General features: G+C 38.0%; 1 protein-coding gene across 8 annotated transcripts in view; it reads right to left on the bottom strand.

The window, feature by feature from the left end:
* Positions 1-6,298: 6,298 nt before the first annotated feature.
* Positions 6,299-20,878, bottom strand: part of RPS6KC1 (ribosomal protein S6 kinase C1) — a 177,885-nt gene continuing 163,305 nt past the window's right edge. For 6 of the 8 annotated variants that reach the window (XM_032316993.1, XM_032316994.1, XM_032316997.1 and 3 more), the window contains 3 exons: positions 17,952-18,034; positions 16,787-16,882; positions 6,299-7,272 (listed from right to left, as the gene is read on the bottom strand). In XM_032316993.1, coding sequence (XP_032172884.1) covers positions 7,162-7,272; positions 16,787-16,882; positions 17,952-18,034 — 290 coding nt within the window. In that variant the 3' untranslated portion in view covers positions 6,299-7,161. The remainder of the gene's footprint in view (positions 7,273-16,786; positions 16,883-17,951; positions 18,035-20,878) is intronic. The other 2 variants (XR_004279901.1, XR_004279903.1) reach the window with 1 other exon arrangement.

The raw sequence follows: 20,878 nt of genomic DNA, 5'->3' as shown, positions 1-20,878 counted from the left end.
TCGAGTCACTGCCCACGTGCTTCTCCTCTTACCCCCTTTTTCCTTATGCAACCGGCCATTCCCCTTGCAAGCATTTCCCTTCCTTCATGTCCTCACTTCTGGTGATTCCCACTGATGCAAGGCCTCCCTGGCTCAGCCACCTGGGAAATATTCTAAGTGTTGGGAAGTGTCTTCAAACTCAAAACACATTATCATAAGGAGGGCTGCATATGATCACATAAGGCGGAGGCAACAAGCTTCTGTTAAACTAAGCCAGTGGTTCTCAAATTTAATCTCATGCATCAGAATCACCTGGAAGAGCTTGTTAATAAAACAGATTGCTGTGCAGGGGGTGGGGTCGGGGGCCCAGAGTTCTGACTCCGTAGATTTGGGAAAGGGCCTGAGAATTGGCATTTCTAGCAAGTTCCCAGGTGATGCTCACGTTCATGGTCTGGGGATCACTTTCTCTTTCATTTTGCTGAAACTTTTTCATTTGGAAATAATTTCAAACTTAAAAGTTGCAAGAAGTGTAAATCACCCTATTCCCCTGACCCAGGCTGGGACCAGTTTTTTTTGGGCTAAGCTAAAGATGTGTCCGAGGTCTGGGACAGAGAGCAAGTACCTGGCAGAGAGCAAGAGTGGAACACGATTCAAGTAGGAAGCAAACCAATCATTTAAAGGCCAAGGGTGGGAAGGAGCGCCACAGAATGATAACAGAAAGTGAGTTGGGATCTGGGGAGTTTTAAGCTCTGCATAGTAAATACCATTATCAACCAATGGGGAGAATGTGTAAGCTCCCCTGGTTTGTCTCTCTGGAGATTCCTTGGGGGTGATTTTTAAAAACAACAAATCCATAATCTCCCTGTATAAACCGGCTTCAAGAAAAAAGAAAAGCAATTATTTGATAGGGAAACTCTACTCTATACACAAGAGACATGGACAAGACGACGATTATGTATCCCCTCCTTTGTTTCCTGCCACCTTAATTCAGGACTTCAGCTCTGGCCTGAATTTCTGCAACAACTCCTAACTGAGCTCTCTGCCTCTAACCATTCCCCAATTTATTCTCCATTTGTACCCTAAAATCACCTTTTCAACGGCAGCCTCCAATAGGGTCAGCTAAGAACCTTCACTAGTTCCCTACAACACAGAGAACAAAACCCAAATGTCTCAGCATGGCATTTAATCTGGCCCCAACCTCCCGTTCAGATTCATGTACCCACAAACCCCAAACAACATGCACGGCTTTACACTTCCCTATCTCCATGTTCTTTGTGCACAACTGTATGTGTGGTTTTTGCTGTTTTGTTTTTGGCTCCCCTGGAATTCTTCTTCCTTCTCCTCAAACAAAATCCTTTTTTTAAAAATCTTCATGTTTAAAAATACTATTCAAACTTCAGGCTACTGTTCCAATACAAGAAGCTTCCCCGCAGTTCCTCAGATCTCTCCTCTGTGTGCTCACCATACTCTTATTTGTTCCCTAGAATGCTCACAACAACCTGCCCTACTTGTTATTTATGCTTTCTTTCCCCTGGGTTTTACAAGGTCCTTGAAGACGGGCACCATGTCTTTTGTTCAGTGACCAGAGAAGTCCAGAACAGGGAAGAACAGTAGATGAAGAGAGAAAAAGGAAGAAATGAGCAAACAGTAGGAGGGCATGGTGAGGGGGAAACTCAGTTCTAAAGTTTTCTTAGTCATTCAGATCTTTTTGCTGAAGACAGATTCTTCAAATATTTAACACATTTTCTCTCCAGGACAATCCCAAGAGACTGAGTAATTATGAGTTTTCGTTTGTTTTGCCAACCCTACACCCCCTTTTCTTCTTGTTTTCTGTCACTCTTGACTCAGTTGCATGTATCCCTCCCACGTGAAAAGGACAGCAGCATCCTGCCATCATTACCACTGAAACAGGCTTGAATCCCCTTTGACATCTGCCTTTCCTGGTGGCTCGGTCAAACTCCTGCCTTGTGAATTCACTTTAGGAGGAATCTGATCAACATGACCAGAAGGGTTACCTTTCTGATATGAAATTTCTTTTGGGTTCACCAAAACAGGATAGCAGCAACTCTTCTGTGTGACCGAAAGCTGGTTCGTTTGTCACTCCTGCTCACAACATTCAGTGGGAAGTACTTCTGCCCCAAAGAAATCACAGTCACTCTTTGCAGACACTGAGGGCCTGCCTCTTCCTCTACCACCAGCCATACCAGCTGTCTTCAGCAAGGAGAAAGAGATAGAACAGACTCTGATAAGCCTGTCATTTAATCCTTTTCCAAAAAGGCAGTTGGGGATCTCTCTTCCTGGATGAGTAGGAGTTGCTTCAGTGTGGGCCTACCTCTTCCTGGAAGTAGAACAGAGAACTGCCCTTTAAGTCTAGCTCAACAAAGCCGGCTCTCTATTCCTCCAGACAACTCATCAGCATGCCTGACGAGTGCCTCTTCCATTTCTGTAGACCACCTCCTTCAAGTTACTCTCTCTCTTACACCTCCACAAATGTTCTCTGCCTCTCTTTCTCCTTGAGGTGAGCTATCTGGATCCAGGGAAGAAGTCATGTGATTGGGACCAAAAAAATACCAAGCCATACCATCTGACTCTCTGCCACCACTATTGTAACTCTTCCCAGAGAGGAAGCTTATTCTCCAGATTCCTATGTACCGTCCTTGAGAAAGTGAATGATGGCGAGTCCCCCAAACCTGGAGTACTCTGATTTCCATTCCCCCGCCGCTATTATGTTTACAACTTTATTTAGAAAGAACTGACTTCACAGCTTTTGCCATTTAGGAACACTTCAGTGTAAGGACTTAATATGAAATCCTTAAACTGAAGGGAGGAGACATCAAATACTCCAAAGTCCAAATTACCTAGACTGGTAGAGGTTAATGTTCTGCATTAAATAGGAACAGAAAGTATCAATTTTGTACTCTGATTATGCCTGCCAAAGAACTGAGTCCAAAAAAAAACAAAAACAAAAACAAAAACAAAACAAAAAAACACAAACCCCACATAACATATGATAGATGAGGGCAAGAGGGTAGAAACACCACCACAGTTGTTGAGAAAGGTCTAGAAGTGAGCAAATGTAGGTGTGTCCTAACCTCCTTTCACCTCTCTGTGCTTCTCTCTGGACCTTCAACTCTCCTTTTCCAGTGTAGAGCTGCCTGAGAAATAACCTTTTAATATTTCGTTCTATTTATAATTTTTATAGCCACAAAACCACTAAGGGCTGTGCTGCTAAACGGGTACATGGCAGCAACCCAAGTATCTGGTATTACTAGAAAACAAATTTTAAGAAAACAGTTAAGTACCAATTTAAGATTTTCACTAACCTTGGCTTCCTACGATGCTAGTTTATCACATTTCAGTTCACTCTGAAAAACAGAAAGTCCATCATATGCTGTGGAGCTTAGAACTAACCCACTACTTCATTCTGTAGGGGAGGGAGTGAGTCTAGAATATTGTTATTTGATTAAGGTAAAGTGCTGATTACTCACAGAGCCAGGACCAGGACACCACTCTACGGCTTTCATTTTCCACCGTCCTCAGAAAAAGAGCTTGAAATACCCGCTTCACCATGCAGAATACCAGAGGTATTATAGTTTATTTAGTTATACCAGAGGTTAAACCAACTACTCTCCAGAAGAAGAATGATCCAGCTTATGCCTTGGCCTTTGCAACAGAGCATTCCCTAAGTGAGTCCAAAGAAGATGCTGTAAGGAGTCCCTTGCACAAGCCAAGAGCCAGTACAGTCAGACTTCTCTCTGCTTGGACTCATAAATATGGGCAACCGAATTAAACAAAAATCATGTAGATGGTCACATAAGTGTTTTTGGCATAAGTATTGTTTATAGCATAAGTATAAGTATTGTTTATAGCATAAGTATCGTTTATAAATTTTATGCTCTTCAATATATGCATCATAGGAAAGCAAAACCCGATCATGGTTCACAATGACTGAAATAAGACAGGATAGAAAAAACTTGAGGGACAAAATACAGCAGAATTTGTAGCTGTTCTAAAATGTTTAAAAGGCAAGTTTATGTTATCAAGAGTTCAGTTATTGTAACAAGTAAGTTGAAAAGTTCTATGTCTCAGAAAGTCTTAACTCACCTAATAGTTAAATTGTTAAAATAATGGCATCCTTCGGTGCCCGGGGGGACTTAGTTGGTTAAGAGACTGCCTTCAGCTCCGGTCACGATCGAGTCCCACATTGGGCTCCACCTGCTCTTTGGGGAGCCTGCTTCTCCCTCTCCCTCTGCCTGCCACTCCCCCTGCTTGTGCTCTCTCTGTCAGGTAAGTAATTAAAATCTTTAAAATAAAAAAAATTAAAATAAAATGACTTTTTTTTTTTTTTAACTCTTAGGGAGCTTAACTCTGTTTCTGTGAAACAGAAATGACTGACTTTCATATCCTTTCTTACGATAGGTGACATTATACCATGTTACTGACCACCTGGTGGAAAAGCTGTCTTACAAAGAGCACCGTAAAATAACAGTCAATGACATTGGCAATTTCATATAAAAATATAAAAATCAAATGAGAGTAGGGACTTGAACAGATGTTTATATATCCATGTTCATAACAGCCAAAAGGTAGGAAACACTCAAATGTCCTATGACAGATGAATGGCTAAACAAAATGTGGTCTCTACATACAGGGCAGTATTATTCAGCTTTTAAAAAGGAATTCTGATATATGCTCTAATATGGATGAACCTTGAAAACATTATGCCAAGTGAAATAAGCCAGATACAAAAAGACAAACATTACAGGGTTCCACTTACATGAGAGACCTAGAAGAGTGAAATTCAGAGAGACAGAAAGTAGAAGAGTAGTTACTAGGGGCTGGGAGGAAGAGGAATGGGAAGTTACTGTGGAATGGGTGCAGATCTGTTTGAGATAACGAAAAGGTGATAGCTGGATCAAAATGGGAATGTACTTAATGCCACTAAACTGTAAACTTAAAAGTGGTTAAAAGGGTCAGTTTTATGTTACGTGCGTTTTATTTCACTAAAAAAATCAAATGAAAAATACAAAGTGGCAAGTTATGTTTGGGCCCACAGGCCATATGCTCAAAAAAATAAAAATTAAAAACAACAACAAAAAAGCAGGATCACCCAAAGCATTAGAAATACTAATATTTTAATATACATCATCAAATAAAAACAGACTTGGGTTCACCATCCCCAAAGCCATAGCTTATGTGTTTCTTACGATAATAATTCATGTCCATCATGATTATGGATGATGTATTTACATTAAGTTCCAACCAAACAGAGAGAGAGAGAGAGGGAGCTGAAGCAATGGAACTGTCATCACATAGTCACAGCAGCCATCTGTCGACATTACTGTCCTGAATCCAAGGAACCAAAATCATGTGGCGGGGCTGGGAGCTTCACCTTAGCTGGGAAGTCCTGCTTTCATGTCAGAGGGCACTTCTGGAAGGAAGCTCTGCCATGGCTAGCTCTAAGTACTTGCAGATTTCCTACTGGTCCCACACAGGAAGTCATTCTTTGGTCTCACCTGCACAAGTTCCTGTTATGAGGCCAGGGGGGCTGGTGAGCTGAAACCCAGTTCCAGGCAGTGATGTCATCTTGATCGCGCTTTGATCCTGGTGACCTGCTCGCCATCCTGGTGTTGTTGCAGTCCTTCATCTGACGTTCAGGTTATAAGGGAACCAGAAGGAAAAGGGGGAGGTAGGAAAACAGAAAAAGAAAAAAATGCTTGCACATTTCCTTTGTTTCACTAAAGCATTTTCTGCTTCCATTTACTTTGGTGGGAGGACCCGGCTGACGGCAGATGGAAGCTGGAGAGATGCTCTTGGAGAAGAAATGGGATCCCACACAGAACTCAAACGCCCAAAGGATTGAGATATATGGAAGACCTTCATTATTTCTGATGGCTCCTAACTCCGAAAAACTGACTTATTCTTTCTTCTTTGGATAAAGTTTTAAAAAGACAGTAATGCTTCAAAAAGATTTTTAAGTTGTTATAAACAAGGCACAAAGGCAGGAGCTATCATAGCAACATACAGAAATAACAAATACAAATGTTTGGAGAGTTGTAAGTACTCGTATTCTTTCTACATCATGTCACGTAGATTAGGAGGTCAGATCTGGAAATCCCATCACTAAGTAATAAAATAGGATTGCCATTCACTTCTATTTAGATGAGATCCTTTGGTTCTTACTATACCAAACCAAAAACCTAAAATGAAGTTAAGCATAAGCAGCAGCAGAAATCGCTAAAATTCCAAGAGGAAAGAAGGAGAGGCCTTTCTAAAACAAAGCAAAACAAAAAACTTAAGCCATTAAATGAAGGAGAGATTTCAATTTTTATCACGTTTATTTTATAATCATGATTTCTTAGTTCTTATTAAGTTGATACAATTTGGGGAAATAAATACTCCCTTCCCTTTTTGTTGCAAATGTACTAATAGAGGAAGGGGCAACAGATATGAGAGAAAAGGCAACAGGTGTACGGAGCAGAAAGATGAAGTTGAAGAGAGACGGTGAGTGTTGATATGAACCCTTCCATAGTATCAACCAACAAAGCATATGAAGTTGGCAATGGGAGTGTTTTCTTCTCGGTGGGCTTCTGAAAGTACGAAACAATATGGAACCACATTCAGCATACCCTAATTATAAAGTATCATGGTACATGTTTTCTATCAGGCATGATGTATATATTCTTTTTTTCTCACTTTTTAAGCTCCACAGATGACACTATTCATGAAGCACTTTTAGTGTATTATTCAGCAAATATTAATTATGATCGTATAAGCCAATCTTGCTTAGCAGAAAGCTACTATTAGCTGCCATGTAAAGGTCCTCCTTTCAAGTAACACCTACATGTACACTTGGAGCTTTCAGAGGAAGTTCTTGAAGGGCATTCCTTCTTCCGTTGGGTTTACAACTCATCTGCAAAACTAAATGCAGATAAAATAAAGATCACACCTTGTTTAAAGGCTTGTATATAAATTCCCCCTTGCAAATGTAGCCAATATCCTGTCCCGAAAATAACGGTAAAGCAAGTGTTCTCTTTCAGCCTTTTTTCTTCCATTTCCTCTAAAGGTCTTTATCCCAAGGTCTCGGTGCTCCCTCGGCGAGTGCGAGGCAGGGCTGCCTCTGTGATGGGGACGCCTGTCACAGACAAGGTCGGAATGTGCGCCGAGAACCCTGTCTTATGCTCATCTCATCAGTTCTGCCCAATCCACAGGGGTAAAAAATGGATGAGATTTGATATCTTCAACACCAGCAACTCCAGCACCAAGACGCTCCACAGGGTTGAACTGCAAGAGCTGCGAAGGAAGGATGTAGTGAGTGATCGGAATCAAAGGTGAATCAAAGGAAAACAAAAAGAGATGAAAGGAAAGAACTGCTCGATTCAACCCCAGTTGACAATGGACTTGATAAACAGCCAACTCATGAGACTGCCTCGGAAGGGAGCTATGGTTAACACCACTGTGGCTGTGGGATGGTGGGGGATATCTGAGATGGCTTTTCAACTGATTTGAAACACAACCTCGAGTAACTCACTTCGGTTCTCTCCAACTCATAGTAACAGGACAGTCACACCTATCAGAGTCCTATTCCAAAGCACATCATGACATTAATTAGATATTGCGCCCAAATCTGGGACGTCCAGTTACTCCTTTCACGGGCATGCTGAAATAATGTGTCTTGAGATGTTCATGCACCCTCAAATTTTGTTTTAACAGCTTTACTGAGGGATAATTTCTACAGCATAAAATTCATCTGCTGTAAATACATGATTCAGTGATTCTCAGTAAGTGGAAAAAGTTGTGGAACCATGACATAATCCAGTTTCAGAATACTTTAATCACCCTAAAAAGTCTCCTCATGCTGTCTGCGTTAATTCTGACTTCCATCGCCAGCCCTAGGCAAACACTGATCTGCTTTTAGTCTCTATAAATGTGACCTTCCTGGGTATTTCATGTAAATGGACTCATAAAAGATGTTTGCCTTTTGTAGCTGCCTTCTTTTGCTTAGCATAATGTTTTTCAGATTCACCCATGTTGTAGCAGGTACCAACAGCTTGTTACCTTTTACTTCTGAATAAATAGTATTCCATTTTTCGGAGAGAACATATTTGTTAATCTGCACCAGTCAATAGGAATGTAGTCTTTCCAGACTGAGGCCATAATGAGAATACTATTAACATTCACATATATGTCTTTGTGTAAACATATGTCTTCATTTTCTCAAGGATATTCCTAAGAGCAAACTGCTGGGTCATGTGGCAAATTTATGTTTAGCTTTTTAAGAAACTGCCAAACCTTTCTAAAGCAGCTGCACCATTATACATTCCCACCAGCAATATATGCGAGTTCCAGTTTAGAAAAACTCACAAATACCTGATACTGTCTATCTTGATGAAAGCCCTTTTGGTGGGTATTACTGGCATCTTATTATGATTTGAATGTGTATTCCCTAGGGAGTAATGATGGTGAGCATCCTTCCATGGCCAAGCCATTCATAGGGCTTCCTTGGTGGATCTTGGCTCCCTCTTTTTAAATATTTTATTTATTTATTTGACACAGAGAGATCACAAGTAGGCACAGAGGGGGAGGCTCCCTGATGAGCAGAGAGCCCCATGCGGGACTCTATACCAGGACCCTGAGATCATGACCTGAGCCGAAGGCAGAAGCTTAACCCACTGAGCCACCCAGGCACCCTCTTTGCCCATTTTATACTGAATTGTCTTCTTATTGAGTTATACAATTCCTTTTTTTTTTTTTGGTAAAGTCTTGATTTTAGGTAATCCCTAAACCCAATGTGGGGCTCAAAATTACAACCCCAAGATCAACAATTGTATGCTCTACCAACTTAGCCCTGTAATAGTTCTCTACACATTCCGAAATCAAGTCCCTATTAGTTACATGATTTGAAATATTTTCTCCCACTCTGTGGCTTGTCTTTTCATTTCCTGATATCTTTTGAAGTATAAAAGTTTTTAATTTTAATGAAGGCCACATTATCAATTGTTTTCTTTTATAGATATTTTTGGTGTCATATCTAATAACTCTTTGCCTAACCCCTCAAGAAGATTTTCTCCTATGGTTTCTTCTACAATTTTTAGTTTTAGCTCCCAGCTAAACAAGCCTAAGAGCTATTTTGAGTTAATTTTTGGATATGGTATGAAGTTAAGGGTCTTAGTTCATTTTGGTTTCAGCACTTATTTGATTTTCCCAGCACCATTTGTTGAAAATACTATTTTTTTCACCATCAAATTCTCCCAGCACCTTTATTGAAAATCAACTGACCATAAATATAAGGGTTTATTTCTGGATACTCAATTCCGTCCCAAAGATCTATATGCCTATCTTTGCTCTAATAACACAAGAATTTTCTAGTTTCCTAAGGTGCTGGTGAGACTTTCATTTGAGACCTTCCTTCTTTTCTGATATAGTATAGGTGTTTATAAGCCATAAATTTTCCTCAATAACTGACAGCTGCATCTGAAAAATTTTTATATATTCTGCGTTTTCATTCCACTAAAAATACTTTCTAGCTTCTCCTGATACTTCTTCTTTGACTCATAGGTTATGTAGAAATGTGTTGTTTAATTTCCAAATATTTGTGGACTCACCAGATCCCTTTCTGATTTCTAATTAAACTGTTATGATAAGAGTATGTTGTATGATCTTAATCCACCTTTAATACTGAAGCTTGTGTGGTGTTCTATCTTGGAGAATGTTCTACATACATGTGATGAGAATGTATTCTGCCATCATTGTTCCATATATGTCATAGATGTTAGATAATGTTGAAGTCTTCTCAGTATCCTTGCTGATTTTCCATCATTTATCGGGAACAGGGTATTGAAGCTTCCATTTCTTATTATTGGATTGCCTATTTTCCCTTCAATTCAGTCATAGTTTGCTTCATATGTATAGAGGCTGTTATTAGAGCATATACATTGTATACATTGTATACATTGTATACATTGTTCTATCTTTCTACGTACTGATCATTTGTCACAATGAAGTATCTTAGTTTCTAGTAAGTCTTTTGTCTTCACATCTGTTTTGTCAGGAATTTAATGCAGCCACTTCAGCTCTCTTAGGGTTACTGTCTGCATGATTTACCTTTTCCCATTTTTTCCTTTCAACCTATTTGTGTCTTTGAATTGCAGGTGTATCTCTTATATACAAGATAACTGAACCTTACTTTTTATCCAGTTTAATAATAATATTTAATAAAATTCTTTTTGTTTTTGCATATTTAGACATCCATATTGAATTGTAATTATTGATGTGGTGGGTTTAAATTTGCCATTTTGCTATTTGTTTTCTACGTCTACTATCTTTTTTGTTCCTCTTTTATGGCTTTCTTTTGTATCAATACTTTTTACTATACTATTTCAGTTCCTCTATTAATTTTCTTTTACTATTTTTTTTTAAGTGGTTGCTGTAAGGATTACAATATGCATCTTACTTTATCATAATCTATGGGGCACCTGGGTAGCTCAGTCAGTTGAGCATCTGACTCTTGATTTCGACTCAGGTCATGATCTTGGGGTTTTAGGATCAAGCCCCATGTTGGGCTCTGCACTGGGCATGAAGCCTATTTGGGATTCTTTCTCTCCCACTCTTCTTTTGCCCCTCCCCTCTTTCTCTAAAAAAAATTAAAATTTATCACAATCTACTTCAGATTAAGACTAACTTAATTCCAGTGAAATGCAGAAATTCTGCTCTACTATAGTTCCATTCCTTCTACCTTTTGTCTATTATTGTCATATATGTAAGATATTACATTTGTATATTATAAACTCAACAGCATGTTATAATTAGTTTCATATAATCTTAGGTCTTTTAGAAGAAGTTGAGAAGAAAAATGAGAAAAAAATAGTCTTTTTCATTGTCTTTCTCACCGACTCCTATTTTACCGTTCGAGTCTTCTTCACTTCTTCCTACAGATTCAATTTTACTATGTGGTGTCGTTACTTCCTTTCAGCCTGAAGGACTTCCTGCATTGTTTCTTGCAAGGCAAGTCTAGCAAAGAATTCTGTCTTTATTCAGGTATTTCTTTATTTTATCTTCATTTTTTAAAAAAGATTTTATTTATTTATTTGACAGACAGAGATCACAAGTAGGCAGAGAGGCAGGCACAGAGAGAGAGGAGGAAGCAGGCTCCCTGCTGAGCAGAAAGCCCAACACGGGGCTCGATCCCAGGACCCTGGGATCATGACCTGAGCCGACGGCAGAGGCTTTAACCGGCTGAGCCACCCAGGTGCCCCTTTATCTTCATTTTTGAAGGATGATTTTGCTGGGTATAGAATTCTTAGTTGATTAACTTCCTTTTGGCACTCTGAATAGGTCATTTAACTGTCTTCTGTCTTCCACTGGTATTATCATTTATCATTATTATTGAAGTATATAATTGACATACAATGTTATATTAGTTTCAGGTGTACAACATATTGATGCAACAATCTGTACTTCACTCAGTGCTTACCACAGTAGGTGTAATCACGTTTGTCACCATACAGTGTTATTACAATATTATTGACTACATTCCCTACCTAGTACTTTTAATCTCCACGGTGTACTTATTTTATAGCTGAAAGTGTACACTGTCTTCCTTCCTTTTTGATGAGAAGTCAGACACTAAGGTTTCCTTGTATAAAGTGAGTGGTTTTTCTTTTGCTGCTTTCAAGATTTTCCTCTTTGTTTTTGTCTTGCAACAATATAACTAGGTATATTTTCCTAATTAAAGTCCATTGAGCTTCTTGGATGCCTATCAACATTTTTCATCACATTTAGGGTGTTTCCAGCCATTACTTTTTCAAATACTTTTGCTCCCGCTTCCTCTCTTTCTTTCCTTCTGGGACTCCCTGGTACATCTGATATTATCATACAGGTTTCTGTAGCCCTGTTCACTTTTCTTTTTTTCTGGTCTTTTTTTCCCCTCAGATTTGATCATTTCTATCATTCTATCTTCAAGTTCATTGATTCTTCCCTAATTTATCTCAAATTTGCTATTGAGATGCTCTAATGAATTCTTCCGCCTACTGAATTTCAATTATTAAAACAATAATTATTGTTATTATTCTATTTTTCAACTTGAGAATTCTATTTGGTTCTTTTTAAAAAATATAATTTGTATCTCCTTATTGAAAATTTCTATTTGCTGATTCATTGTTGTACTTTCCTTTAATTCTTTAAACATGGTTTCCTTTTGTTCTTTGAACGTATTTACAATAACCACTTTGAAGTCTATTTCATTCAACCTGGGGACATTCAGAGTCAATTTCTACTGACTGTTTTTTTTCCCTGCATATGAGTCACATTTTTTGGTTTCTGTGTATATCATATATTTGCTGAAGATGGGACATTTTGGATGACATATTCTTTTTTTTTTTTTAGTTTTTTAATTTTTTATTTTTTATAAACATATATTTTTATCCCCAGGGGTACAGGTCTGTGAATCACCAGGTTTACACCTGAATATGGATGACATATTCTAGCAACTCTAGAGCCCAACTTTGTTCCCCAAGAAGACTACTATCATTGCCGTTGGTTCGTTTGTTGTTTGGTAACTTATTTCAGCTAGATCTGTAAATCTGCTCTTCCCATCTCTTTGTGACAAGCAGCTGTTGCTATCTCTGTTCATCCTTGTTTCCTTGTTTTTGTTTTTGAGCTTCACTTCCTAGGATCACCCTGTGTGTGCATAGCTTAGTGGCCAATCTCTGATTGAAAGGAGGGAACATTAAACCTCAGCCCCTAAAGCTTGTCCTCTATCGATGCGTAGGAGAACACATTAAAATTTTAGGCCACTTACAAATCTCCCCTGGTTTCTTGCTTTCAGTTGGGATCCTTCCCTGCTCCTATACACAGGCATGCAACCTCAGGGTTGGTCCTCATGGCCTGCTTCAATCTGGAAGGAACCTCACACCTGACCAAGCGGAGAAAAGAGAATGGAAGCAGCCCAGGCAAAACTACCACAGAGTCCCAACTCTTCTTTCCTTAGGTTTGGCTGTTTTTAAAGTATAAACACTTTTCAGGTTGTTGTATCCCTCTGATCAATTTCCAGAGCACTGAGATGGTTGTTTTCGCCAATTCTGTCCAATGTTATAACTTCCTTTCTCAAGAGAGAATGTGCCAACTTCCTCATATGGCTATAGCCATTCAAATTTGAGAATATTCCTATAGTAACCTGAAATATTTAAATGATTTCTTTATATTAATGTTTCTATGTATTCAACCAAAACTTCTGTTTCTTCTCTTTTTACCTTTATTTCTATTTTTTTGTTCATTTATAATTAATTCAATTATTTATATGAAAAATATCAATTGACTTCCTATTATGTGCCAGTCCACTACTTTTTTAGACCTCACCCTTACATCAGCAGCCCAATTCAACATATCCTTCATCAAATTACTATATATTATGAACCTTCAGCACTGCCCTTCAATAACAATATAAAACATTTATGTGATACTCACTGTGTGCCAGGCATTATTCTAAGTACTTAGCATAGTTTAATTGATGTAATTCACAACAATTTTATACTAATAGCTACTATTCTATTCTCTCTCTAGACGAGAAAACAGAGACTCAGAGAAATAAAGTAACTTATTTAAGATCATACAAGTATTAAGTAGCAAAGACAAGATGTGAATTTAGCACTATGGCTCCAGAATCCATGCTCTTCAACATAACATTAGACTGCTTCGTGAGTATGTAATTTTTCCAAATGCCAAGAATCTACTACTTCACTTTCATATTACCAAATACACAAGAGGGGGGAAGCACATACTTAAAAGACTGTACTCAATCTTCTCACTTGAAATTACTGTATCTAGCATTCAAAATGACTACTGTTTACTAAAGTAACTGCTCAAAGATTTTTAATATTAGGTATTGCTAAAAGGTGTTAAGTGAAAAGCTGCTATTATAAAACAAACATTGTTAAGAGTAGCCCAAATGGATCAAAACCATTTTCAAAATCTGACAGCTCGTATCTAACCAACTGAAATAGGGGAGGCATCAAACAATTTAATATAAATTTAAAATATCAAACATTGGTACAAATTAAATATAACTATAGCATATTTTTAATATTTTAGCAAACAAATGAACGTGGAAAAGTTCTTTCTTCTTTGTTACAATTGGCTTCTCCACCACTATTCCTTCCAAAACATGACCTCATTAAGAAATTCCAATAAAGATTCCCATTTTGGACTTTTACTAAAGTCAACTTAATTAGTTCATGGACTTTGCTACAAATCCGTAAATATATTATCTAGAGGCAAAAGTATAATTGCCTTACCCATGATGATCTTGTTTATCCTGCCATTTTAAATAATATACCAGGCCTCAAGAGAGACCACACAAAGGTTCTGTGCCTTAAGCAAATGTGTTAGCCGATGACAGAACCAAAACAGTCCCTGCCAACCTCCGTTCTCCTGAAAAATACTCAAGTAATAAAGCTGAGCGATGAAGACACAAAAATTTGTTTTAAAGGTTTTTTTTCTCATATAGTATTTTTCTACTAACAAAACAACTGTGTCACAGTTAACTAAATGTACACTGTGAAGTACAGATATACGTGCTCTGAGGAGTTGTAAAATGTAAGCCTCTTTCTTTGAATTGCATTTAAAATATAACTACGTCTACTTTAGCATACATATGGCTGAGATGACTGAACCATGGGTACAAGGGATTATGAAATCTAGGAAGAAAGCAAGGAGATGAAAGACCAAAGAGGGGGAAATCTCCCCAAAACAGAATAATTATTTCCATATAAATCATTTTGTGATTTTTTTTAAATGACCCCATGGCCTGTGAGGTAGTGGAAGAGGAAAGTCAAAATGACAAATTGCTAATCATGCCAAGAGACCCCTTTTCCCTTTCCTGATGATGTTTCCTCAACATGAGTGGTAGTTTCCTTAGGCAGGCCAATGACAGAATGCTGATTTACTACATACTATACATATCTGTATCAGAGGATTTAACATACCTTCAGCCAAGATTCCTTTACACATGATTTCTAATAAAGACCGGAGCAGCAGTCCTTTACAAATTATGCAGGGAATTCTATTCTCAGTATTACAGAATAAGGACTTTAAGGAGGGAAACAAACAAACAAAAAGCATTTGCGAGCTTTCCTCAAATTATTTACCAAAAAAATACTTGGAATTTACCTTGTTGTGCCACAACAAATAAGATGAAAGCAAATGAGAAGCTGTCCTTCTTTCCCCTTAGAATGAAACACGTTCTATATCTTTGCATTACCTCTTAATCCTTTTGTGAAGTGCTCAAGGGTAGTCCCATCTCATTATTTCCAACCTGGTTATGTTTCTTTATGTTCTACATTCTCTGGGAAAATTTAATCTTCCTAAAGCACAACTCTAATCCTTTCGTTCCTCTGCCCAAAAACTTCAAATACCTTTTTTTTTTTAACTGAATTAAGCATGATCACTCTTTCCTGGTGACTGATAACAGAACCCCCCGTAAGAGAACTCCAACTTACCTTTCCACACCCGGCCACTACTATCACTCATTCCCATATTCATCCCTCCACTCCAGATAAACCAACTTTTGACTTCCCAATTGGAGTCTCTGGGATCCTTCCCTCCTTGAAGCTGTTCCTTCCACCTCGTTATTCCCCCCACCTCCCACCTTGTCATGCCAAAATTCTAGGGCTCCACAAAAATAACATCCACTCCACAAAAACTTTCCTAATACTATCACTGCACCAACTAGAACCCCTCCTTACCTTGACTTGCCAGAGTAGTTTTTAAGCCTCTGATGTCTTTGATCCAATCCATCTATTATACAGTTATGCGCATGGCTTACAGCACTACGTCTTACACATATTCGTGCATGTATTTGTTGAATGAAACCCAAATCACTCTTCAAGGGAATACTAGGTAATTCTCTTCTTAATAATATGTTCTCCTCTCCCCCTCTGTCTATTTTTTTTATTTTGTTTTTTTCTGATTAAAAAAAATAAATCAGGTTTCTTGAAACAAAAATGTCAGTTCTTGATCTTTTTTCAAATAACCCTTCCCTTTATATTTCTCATAAAATTATAAGGATCCTCGACCTGACAATTCTGCTGATTTGCTGTGAGCCTATCATACCGCAATGCTGAGAGCCCTCAGTATACTCACCAAAACTCACTATTCAAAACTAGAGGAGAATTTTAAATGTGAGGAATCTATTTAAGAAGCTCAATGGAGTTCCAAGCCTACCTCTGGGATACTGAACTTTAATTAGCAATAGTCTCTTTCTTAAAGCCACAGAAAATGCACTGACATCAATACATCAGCGCCCAAGTTCCAACGACGGATGAAGCCAGGAGTAATCTAACTAGGCAAGGTTTTCTAAGACCACTTTTCTCCAAAGCAACCTGAGTAACCTATTCCCAAGTTTTTGAATAGGAATTAAAGATTGAAAATATCCAGTCAAAAAAAAAAAAAAAAAGAGAAGGAAAAAAAGGCCATCATACATGGTTACAAAATGTAAAAGCAGAAACAAAGCAGCTCCAGACAAACTAAAAATGATACTTAAATCTCACACCTACACAAATAAATGAAATTGACTAAACATTAGCCTGCATTTTTTTGGGGGGGGGGGAGACTTACACACCAATAAGCTTTAACTGCTCTCTCTGACCCCACTAATACTTAAATAACAGCAGAAGCTTAACCATACACAGTATCAGTTCTGAATTAGTAATGAATCTTTCTTGCCCCAAACTAATTTCTTTAAGGTTTTATAACTATGGACTCTGCTAATTTGCATGGCTGATATACTTGGCGAGTAGGTCAGTTAAGTTACCTGTTGTATGAGTGAGCGAGCCTCTTCAGAGACACATTCTGGCATGTTCAAAGTAGTGTGAGTATTTATTCCTGCCGGATGGCACTCAACCAGACTCTGAAATAATCAATCAGGTACACTTCTTATCCCAAAAACATCATTTGCTGTTCTATCACAAGATTTATGGACAGCAAGTACAGAAAGCTCAAAACCATCTTAACTGGAGGTGCAGTAATCAACACAGTGTCTCTCTCCTAAGCAGTTCAGGCCAAGGGCCATGAGAGTATAGGACTTTGTTCGAACTGAAATGAAGGCAATCATCAAAATCACATCAGAAGCTTCTGCTGCTGGCCCTTTCCCCTTAGTTATACAGGGAACAGCTCATAATAAAAAAACCTTATATTGTACACAAATTTAAAAAGGGACTTGGTATCTCTGAATTTTGTAATGTTCTTAAAAACCTTCTAAGTTTAGAACTGGTTAATAATAACACTTTATATATTTATAGCACTTCATGATTTAGCTGTACATGTAGGTGATCTGTAATAATGCACAACAATCTTAAGAGTTCAGTAGTGCTTACATATTCAAGGTAGATGACTACTTACAAAAAAGTAGGACTGTTCATTTCCTCTGTTATAATCCCAGGAGGCAATGTGCACAATACTATTAGAGTCTATGAACACAACCATCCTACTTAAAAGTTATTGATCAGAAAGAGTATAAATTCTGTCCTTAAGCTAGAATAGGAAAAATTTACGGTATTGAGAAAAAAGGCAATGCTACCTTTTATATCTACATTAATTTTCTAAAATGAGAATTCCTTCCTGCTTCCCAGCAAGATTTTTAAAACATCCAGAGAATTCTAATACATCCTTACATGAACATTACAGATTTAATACTGTTAAAACTGAATCACAGATAATGAAGAGAAAGAATGTTTAGTAATATGTCTATGTACTAACATTATGACATAACAGAATTTTATTATTCAATGTAATACTTTTTTTTTTAAACATCTGGAATCTAGATAAACTTGCCTTTTTCTGCCTTTAAAAAAAAAAAAAATCAAAGGTTTTCCTATTTAGTCCCTGATCTAAAAACTAAAGGCAAAGGCTAAATGTTCTCAATTTGAAATCAAGGTAGCATCTGGGTAAACTTATTAAACGTCCAGGTCACTGCTTACCTTGCCAGTGAGAAGTTCAAAGAGGACAGCACCCAAACTCCACCAATCACAGGCTTCTGTTTCTTCTGTGATTGCTCCAACCTCTAAACACACCAAAAAAGGTTGATATTAAAATTCCAAAGGTCAATCCAACTTTCAAAATTAACATGTATTAGCAAGGTGACCCTTTTAATGCTGAGAGAGCATATACTAAATACTACTGGGCTTTCAAAATTCCTGAAAGTTACTTATCCCCTTTGGTCACCTACTGTGGTTGCATTTTTTTTTTTTTAATGCAGTCATATATTAAACCGAGACATTTGTTCTTTAGTTGATAGAGGGACACCTTCAAGAAGCTACACTTAAAAGTTCTATGAATCTACCAGATCAGCATTTTGCTTAATTTTTCAAATTCAAGAAAGTACAGCCAATGCTACCTTGGGTCATTTTTTGTTTTAGAAATAAAGACTCTAGGTTCAGAAGGAACTTCAAAAATTATTTAAACCAGTAATTATCCTTTTAATTACAGATTAGAGGCAGAAGTGAAATGCCTTGTCCAATGTCATACAGTAAATCAGCAGCAGAACTAAAACCTGATTTATAATACCACCTCTCTCCTATATAATCGTTTTCAACTAAAGGAGGAGCGTGTGAAATGCAAATTTGCCCATTTTGATATTTAGAAGTACAGATACGTTGTTTTAAGCCCTAACTGAAACTACTGGCTAAGATAAGAGTGTTTAGAATATCTACAAATTACAGTCTTATCTGCGTTAGCCCTATCTTTCACCAGCCTGAGTTCCCGAAATGCAATATGAGTTTTCAGGTGTCATTTTCCAGGTTTCTCCGCAAATCAGCAACACTCCTCATTTTACCACTTCTGAGGCTTTTAGCCCCTACGTCTGTTTGATGCTTTCCTGTTCTTCCCTAACGGCATTTGATTAGTCCCTAAGCCTGTCAATGTCTAACCCTTCACTTCCATTTGGCTGACACCACACACTCAATATTTGGGTGGAGGGTAACCCACAACTCATACAAATAAAGCTCAAAAGTTTTGAAGGAATTAGGTCAGAAATTGGAAATAACTGAAGTGGTACTCACGTGCCCAGCCTTTTAACCAATACTTTGTACAAGTACTGCATAGAAGAACCATAAAACTCAGAAAAGAGCTTGAGGTATAAGCCTTGGAGCAAAGGTCAGGTGGACCAGAAAAAGAAAACAGAGCCCTTCCTATGGAAATACTGAAATTCCTCTTATTCGGTATTATCTTCCAGATCCTGGCACCTACCCTCTTCTGGAACTCAAGCGGCCTATGAAGAAGTGCTTCTCTCCACACCAGCCCCTACCCAGTCTTTCTTCCCGGGATGCACTCGAGGCCAAATCACAACCTCCATTCTCTAATGAGCTGCTCTCAACCAGGTGGTAAAAAGAAAACATAGATCTTAACCACTCAAACTACTGTGTGAATGACTAAAAGTCTCCTAAGCCTGTTGATGTCATTTGCATTTATAAAGCAGCACCTTGTTTGAAAAACTGAGATCTAACAACGGAGATTTAATTATATACACATTGTAAATATATTTGTGTGTGTGTGTGTGTGTGTGTGTGTGTGTGTATGCATACACACACACATCAGTATGATGGAATATTACTACATAAGCATTTTAAATGATGTACTCATATAAAGTTTAAGTATGTAAGTAAATGGATATTAAAAAACAAGGCATAAAACAAGAGAATTCTAATTTTAGAAGTATGTATTTTTTAAAAAGACTGGTGGGAAAAAAATGACAAAATATTTTAGTGATTTGCCTCTGAGGGGATAACATGTTTATTTCCATCCCTATACTTAGGAACCTGCATGAATAGCTAAGCGGTGCGTTTTGAACAGATAGCAAGAAAACATGAAAACATTCGGGTGTGCTGCAGCAGGAAGGTGAAGCTATGCTGGCCAATCCTCCCTAAGAATCCACCTCCACCCTTTCTCCGCAGCGTAAATGTATTACATATGAGAAAGCGCAACACAGACTGGAAATCAAGAGGCCTGGGTGAAGGGCCCTGAGGAATCTACTCGATCTCATGTATAACGGAAGGCTGCAAGAGGGTTACATCCGAGGGCCTCTTGGTTAACTTTAGCTCTAAGTTCTATGATTTTGACACTCAAGGATTTCCTAAAATAGTGATTCTCCTGAAGGACAACTCTTTGGGAGCTCTCACTCAAAGTACTTATGCTGTCCTTCCCAGGTTCAAATTCACTGCCCCCACCACCTTCTCAACCTCCCCATAGAGAGGCACTGTCACCTTCAAAAATATGCTCTAAAAACTTTAGGAAGAGTCTAAGTTCTTAGAAGCTTCAAAAAAGTAAAAAAAAACTGACCATAGTCCAGTCCTCAAATATAACTTCTTGAACATTTCCGTCCAGTCTAAAGCAAGCAATGGATTACATCATTTCCCTGTTCAAAATTCTGAAATGGCTTCTCACTGAGCATTAAATAACATTTAAATGCCTCGCTTATTTGGGCATGTGTATATTCAGGTCTCAACCCATCTTATTCATTCAACCAACATACATAAGCAGCGCAAACTGGGCACCGTGCTAGTCCCTGTTCCTCCACGGAACTCCATTAGCCGGCCACACCGCTAAATTATGTGAAACCAAGTTCAAGTTTTCCTGCTAGCATAGTTAATGGTTTTTTTTTTTTTTTAAATAACTTTTTGCTCAAGAATTTGCTATTCAATTTTCTTTAATCATATAGTAATACGTATATACTTCTTGGTTTTATGAAGGAGGTATCAGCTTACAGCCCAAGACCCAAAATGACTGACCAGCATGAAGTCTCACTCTCCACGTATGACGGCTGCTCTGCTCACAGAAGGTATGCATTGCGATGGCAGTTCCAACAGTAAGTCAGAGCTAACATTTATTGATAGCTTACCCTATGTCAAGA

Source organism: Mustela erminea, chromosome 17 (assembly GCF_009829155.1).
Source record: "Mustela erminea isolate mMusErm1 chromosome 17, mMusErm1.Pri, whole genome shotgun sequence".
Classification (NCBI taxonomy): domain Eukaryota; kingdom Metazoa; phylum Chordata; class Mammalia; order Carnivora; family Mustelidae; genus Mustela; species Mustela erminea.
This window is presented reverse-complemented; position numbering and strand designations above follow the sequence as displayed.